Source organism: Centroberyx gerrardi, chromosome 8 (assembly GCF_048128805.1).
Source record: "Centroberyx gerrardi isolate f3 chromosome 8, fCenGer3.hap1.cur.20231027, whole genome shotgun sequence".
NCBI classification, from domain to species: domain Eukaryota; kingdom Metazoa; phylum Chordata; class Actinopteri; order Beryciformes; family Berycidae; genus Centroberyx; species Centroberyx gerrardi.
In genome coordinates, this window is record NC_136004.1 from 23,200,943 (window position 1) to 23,208,016 (window position 7,074).

Consider the following 7,074-nt stretch of genomic DNA (forward strand, 5'->3'; position numbering starts at 1 on the left):
TGCTAAGCAACCAGAATTTACCTGATGTAGACTACAACATGGTGAACGCAAATACTGATGCCCATGATTTGGACCACCAAGCAGTGGACACAGATAGCTTGGCCTTGTTCTGAAAGCCGAGCAGATCGTCTGTGTTACTTTTAAAAGATTTTTGTGAATGTTGTAAAGTGACATTTATGTTCAAGTTCTGCCTGCACAATTTAGATAGGCCTACATGTTTACAAGTTGAATTCGGTGGTGGCACCTGTTGACATTTTCTCTCTCTTGACAATGACAAGACAATCAGAAAGAAAATGCTCAAATTACAACAACACCTGCCTCATCGCTAGTGACGCTATCGTTGTATAGGCAACATTAAACAAGAGTCTGGTTAGGACTGGGCAACATATTTACCACTTTGTTGGATCGTTCATTTTCGCTGAACAGGTAATGTCAATATTTCCGACAGCATTTGAAGGCAACAAGGGCTACAGCCCAGTTGTACCGGGCTGGAGGGAGGACCTTGCAGCTCCTGAGTTTCTAGTTAAGTTTCACTCAAACAGAGGTTTTATCAATGTGCAAATCTCTATCTATTCTCTGCTGTGTGTGATAGCTTAGGGCCCGCCTTGGCCACATTATTGCATATTAATATAATAATAATAATAATAATAATAATAATAATAATAAACTTTATTTATATAGCACCTTTCAAAACAATTGTTACAAAGTGCTTTACAATAAATAAATAAAAGCAAGGAATAAAAACACTAGGGAAAAAAGAAGAAGAAGAATAGAAAGTAAGCACAAATAAATAAAATGAAATGAAAATCATTATAAAAAATGGCTACAGCAACAAGATTAATGGAGTAAAAATAGAGCTAAGAAACAAGGAATAAAAGTAAAACACAACTAAGAAATAAAAATCATAGTAAAAAAGCTTTTACATAAAAATGTGTTTTGAGGAGAGACTTAAAAGAAAACACAGAGTTTGCTAGCCTGAGATTCTCAGGCAGGGCATTCCAAAGTTTAGGAGCCCTGATGGCAAATGCCCGGTCACCTTTAGATGCAAGCCGGGAGGTGGGAACGGTCAGAAGGGCCTGGCCTGAGGATCTCAGGCTGCGCTTCAGCTCATAGGAGATTAAAAGGTCAGAGATGTAAGTAGGAGCCTGACCATGTAGCGCCTTGAAAGTTAAAAGCAAAATCTTAAAATCAATTCTAAAACTAATAGGAAGCCAGTGAAGAGAAGCTAAAATGGGGGTTACATGGTCCCGCCTTTTACTCTTAGTTAAAAGCCTTGCAGCTGCATTTTGCACTAATTGCAGGCGAGAGAGGGACTTTTGGCTTAGACAGGAATAGAGAGAGTTACAGTAGTCTAAGCGAGATGTAATGAAGGCATGGATAACCTTCTCAAGGTCGGCAAAGGACAAAAAGAAGCTTATCTTTGATATGTTCCTCATCTGAAAGAAACAGGACCTTACCACACTTTTGACTTGTTCCTCGAAACAGAGGTCAGAACCAAAAATTACACCCAGGTTCCTAGTGAAAGGTTTAATATTGGCTGACCAGCTACTAAGTTTACATTGACTTAAGTTGATTGAGTTTTGAGGCCCAAATACCACGATTTCTGATTTGCTGTCATTGAGTTGGAGGAAATTTTGAGACATCCAGCACTTAATATCGGAAAGGCAATTATTAAGGATATTGATGCTGGTCGAATCACTAAGATTTAGGGGAATATATAACTGTGTATCATCTGCATAACAGTGAAAATGTATATTATATTTGCGGATGATATCGCCGAGAGGAAGCATATAGATGGAGAAAAGTAATGGGCCCAGGATTGATCCTTGAGGGACACCATACTTAAGAGGAACAGAAGAAGAAATGCTATTTCCTATCTCAACAGAGAAAGTTCTATCAGCAAGATAAGAACTGAAAAAACTGTGGGCTAAGTCAGTAAGCCCCACCCAGTTTTCCAGACGATCAAGTAGTATTGCATGATCAACCGTATCAAAAGCTGCGCTAAGATCAAGGAGTATTAGGATCGAGCAGAGACCTTTATCTGCAGCAAGCAAAGGATCATTAGTCACCCTTAGGAGGGCTGTCTCTGTGCTATGGTGGGTTCTAAAGCCCGACTGAAATTTCTCAAAAATGTTGTTGCTATTCATGAAAGAAATCACCTGCACGGATACAACTTTCTCAAGGACTTTGGCTAAAAACGGTAATTTAGAAATAGGCCTATAATTGCCTATTGATTTGTTTTTTCAAGAGAGGTTGAACAATGGCATGTTTACAGTAAGAGGGGACCAGACCAGAAGACAGTGAGATGTTTATGATTGAAAGGATGTATGGGGCAACAGTACCAAGAACGTCTTTTAACAGTTTTGTTGGGATTATATCTAAGGTGCAGGATGAGGGAAATAGTGACAACTAGGGTCTCAAGGGAAATGGACTCAAAACAGCTAAAAAAGATATCACAACTAGGTGGGGTGGACAGATCTTGCCCAGGGGGCAGGATCTGTCCACGAATAAGATCCACCTTCTCAGTAAAATATCTGAGAAAATCCTCACATCTTTCTGGGGAAGCCTCCATAGCAGTTTGACTTTTAGATGGAGTATTGTTTTATTGGAGGCTAATAGCCTATCCATACGGATCTGTGCCCATGGAAGCCATACTGCTGTAAATCTGCATTATTTTTGAGATATTTGAGATATTTGCAGTCTCAAAGACAAAGTTTTCCATGAGGATTTCAGTTTGCATATGCAGTGGAGGTCATATAGGCGTCATTCCTACTGATTCGAATTTTTTTTTTTTTTTCCTATACCAAATATCCTAAATGAGGAATAAATTGGATATTTAGGGAAACCAAAACGATCTTAAAGAAATCTCCATATGCTGTTTTGCAAGACAGGCTTGATTTAATTTTCCTGTGCATTTACATTCTCTCTCTCTCTCTCTCTCTCTCACACACACACACACACACACACACACACACACACACACACACACACACACACACACACACACACACACGTGTTTTCCCTAATGCCTTTGCAGACGCAGCCCGTGATGTCTTATTACGGTGCATGGAAACACACTCTGTCAGTCTCGAGAAGGGTTAAATGGGTGAAGTTCTGTTCTGTCTCTGTCCTCGCTCGCGCTCCCTCTCCCCCACACCCCGCATCGGTAACCCGGTGCTCCGTCTCACCAGTCTGCTGCCAACTGTCCCACACATTGACAGGAGGAGACAGTCGTCTGCCTGCAGCATCTAACATCACAGCTTCTAATTAAGGTCTTTATAATACGGTTTGTCTAAGAATAGAATAGAAGCCAATGCCTTAAAGCCACGTGGTTTAGGCAATGAATAGAACAGAACAGAACAGAATAGAATAGAATAGAATAGAAGTATCACTATTAAATAGCATACCATAGATAGAAGTATCAGTATTTAAAATTGTGTATTAGAATTGAATAGGCGTATCAGCATTTGAAAGTATGTCATTAATATAGAATATAATAGAAAAGAATAGAATAGAATAGAAGTATTTAAAATTGTGTATCAGAATAGAATAGAATTATCACGATTTAAAATTATGTATAAAAAATGAATCTAATAGAATAGAATAAAATAGCATGGACAAATCAATAGGACAATTTAAAATGATGTCTTAAGAATAGAATAGAATAGAATAGAATAGAATAGAATAGAATAGAATAGGCATATCAATATTTAACATTATGTCAACAGAACAGAACAGAATAGAATAGAATAGAATAGAATAGAATGCAGCCTCCCACAGTGCAGACATGGAGGAGGCCGGGCGCGCGGGCAGCAGACTGTCACACCTCCTCACCGGCACACCGGCTCTGTCAGGACCGTAAATCCTCCTGATCTGACGCTCACTCACCTCTCCTCGCTCGATCCGCTCCACGATGCTGGCGAACTCCGTCATGTCCTCCGAGTCCGACATGGTTAGAGATGATGTCAGTGCGACAGCGGGGGGGGGGTGCAGGTAATGAAATGATAATCGATAATCAATCAGGACGGGAATATTAAAACAAACAAACACCGGAGGCTAAAAGACACGGGATCAAACGTCTTGCAGAGGAGGTGAGGCGGAGATGACATCCAGAGAAAACAGTCGTTCCTCCATCCACATCGTTATCAGCAGCCTCTCTCTCTCTCTCTCTCTTTCTCTCTCTCTCTTTCTCTCTCTCTCTCTATGTACCATGCAATACATGCCCCGGCTGCATGGAGGCAATTTGATTTTAGTTGGAATCATCTTGGAGGGAAAACCCCGCCCTCATCTCCACTAGGCTATACTGTACTCTCTCTCTCTCTCTCTCTCTCTCTCTCTCTCTCTCTCTCTCTCTCTCTCTCTCTCTCTCTCTCTCTCTCTTTGCATCATCCCTTCCCTCGGCGGCGACGTCTCGATCTACAGAGCTCTTTGTATTCAGCTCTGTCAGAAATCAGACTTTAGTTGCCGCAGTGAATGACCTCCGTTTTTCTTTTAATCTTAGGAAATACTGATAATAATCTTGGGGTTTATGACTGAAGATTGATGTATTTTTTTCCCCTCAGTCTTAATACGCCTATTACTGCAGTCAGTCAAGTTGGCTGTTTACGCATGGGTGGCAACGCGCTCATGTGTGCATATGTTGCTTTATATAGGCCGATTTCTGCTCATCACGACCCAAATAACTCGCCGTAGCCTTTTGGTCTCATAGTGCGCATAGTGGTTGCTTTTGTTTGGTGGATTTTCTCTATCAATAAAGGCAGAAAAACGCACGAGAGTTACTCTAGTTCACAGGAGAGAGAGAGAGAGAGAGAGAGGGGGGGGGGGGGGGGGGGGGGGGGGGGGGCGCGCCTTATGAATCTTTTTGAAGATTTAAAAAAAAAGAGGATTCATTCAGTCGTCTCTTTGTAAGATGCACGAGCCTATACAACATGATTGAGACCGGATTAAGTTTAAATTCTGGCAATGCCACTTGTTCCGCGTCACCAGATGGTCTGGCTCCATGCAGACATATTCCACCTCGTTGAGCATGTGGAAGCGGACAAACAAGCAGTCTGGTCTGACTGATCAAAACATGTCTGACACAACTAACAACCCATGTAACTGACCAGTTTCCAAAAGCTTCTTGGCACTGAGATGATCATTGTTAGCTGATTTCAATTGGAAAATATTATTTCAGTGCTTGAATTTTTTTTGGGGAAACAGCATTTCTTCATCTCTGTGCTATGGAAAATCTAAAAGTTCTCTTTTTAATTAACTTATAATACAGACAAAATGATCTTACTAATGTTAAGATGTTCTCAGAAACCCAACACTGCTTCTTTTTTAGTGACAAAACTGAGCATCTAGCAATATTCTACTTTATTATCATCTTTGTTAATTGATTCATGGAGCAAAGATGTTCCTGGTGCTAAGATTTTTAGATGTCTATGCAGTTACACTTACTGTAATGAATGCCCCATATACAGCCTCATAATTGAGCAGCAGAGCCCTCCAGTGAATAATCATTAGGAAACATTGATTAGTTTGTTTTACTGAGTAGAATTGATTTAAGTTAAATAACTACAGAGCATGCAGCTGGTTGTGTAAGCCCAAGTCCACCCAGGGCCTGCGGATCATTAGAAATGACTCATTCATATCACATGAGAGATCACTGATGCAATGCTGCAAACACGTTGTGTCTGTATGTATTTGTGTGGTAGCAACAGTCCCATAAAGGACACATTCAAAACAACAGAGACAAACCATGTAGGCTAATGTCAGTGCAACTTGAATGGAAAACAGTGTCATGGCGTTATGCGTGACAGACAGCAAGTTGCTTCCGGCGTACAGAACAGATGGAAAAAGAAAAAGTAGACAGTGTCCTCATCTCCAGACAGAATATGGGGCTTGAAACTTTATGTTAAAGTTATTAAAGTAGCACTATCTAACCATTATCAGAATCAGAAACCAGAATCAGAATTATATGTCCTCTGATCCCCAAAAAACCAACCCAGATGCTGTTAAAGTCAGCATCTTTTCTAATAATCAGATTATGGTTGATAAGCATCTGTCTCTTGCTTGTCTAAATATGTCTGATTTGGCTGCATATGACAAAAAAAATTTCAAACCAGATTTTAACCTGAGACTTCAACATTAGACACCAAATTTCTACCAGTCAGCCTCTCCTATAGCTATGGAAGTCCTCCATTGAATATGGGTCCATACGACCACACCCAAAATACAACTGCAGCTGGCTGTATCAAGGGAACCTTTTCCCTACAGTTTTCATTCGGGTTGGGCTGTATTCACACAAGAAAAATATTTGAACCCTATATGACATACATATGATATTTCGCTGCTCGCTAAACATGAAAAAGCATTACATATGGGATCAAAAGGGCTATTAAAAGTATTTTTGTTACTCTAATAGATCCAGCCTTGATAGCTGGGTGCCACTAGGACACATATGCCTGCATCATATTGCCTAATCAGTGCCAACAGTGAGGACTGTGGTTGTGCTAGGCAGCTCCCAGGTGGGATTGTGTGTGTGTTTGCATGTGTGCCCTCTGTTTTCACTGCAGTTCCCCCCACCCCTCCCCCCCGGCTATTAGTTATGTGTTCTTAGTCACTGACCTGGCAAATAAGGAATAAAAAACTTACTAAATTGTGTTACTCTAAAGCAGAAGGCATCCACTTTGCAGGAAAATGAAAGCCAAATAGATGAATAGAGAAACATTATGATCACCAGACCTCATCTTTGCAAAATAGAGCAACAAATGCAGCACATGTGGGTCCTCCAGCCAGGCGCACAGATATGGGTTGTTGTGAGAGAGAGGAAGAGAGGCCTCAGTCTCTCAGCTACCTCAGAGACAACTGTTTCTGAAGCTGAAAAGCTGCTTATCACACAGCTGAAAACAAAACAAAAAAACGAATGTTTATTATCAGATTAATTATGGGTGTCACTTAATCAGGGGCATTTATGTAGAAACCAAAAGAGTGAGGACAATACTTTCTTTGTTTCACACATACATTAAAGAAAGAAGAAATACCTTGTAACAGGCTACAGAGGAAGAAAACCCCGTCAGAGCCAGACAG

At 40.6% G+C, this 7,074-nt stretch overlaps 1 protein-coding gene across 6 annotated transcripts in view; it reads right to left on the bottom strand.

The window, feature by feature from the left end:
• trim36 (tripartite motif containing 36) overlaps positions 1-3,955 on the bottom strand; it is a 39,424-nt gene extending 35,469 nt beyond the window's left edge. For all 6 annotated transcript variants that reach the window (XM_071907205.2, XM_078285090.1, XM_071907204.2 and 3 more), the window contains exon 1: positions 3,889-3,955. In XM_071907205.2, the coding sequence (XP_071763306.2) occupies positions 3,889-3,951 (63 nt within the window). In that variant the 5' untranslated portion in view covers positions 3,952-3,955. The remainder of the gene's footprint in view (positions 1-3,888) is intronic.
• Between the last annotated feature and the right edge of the window lie 3,119 nt (positions 3,956-7,074).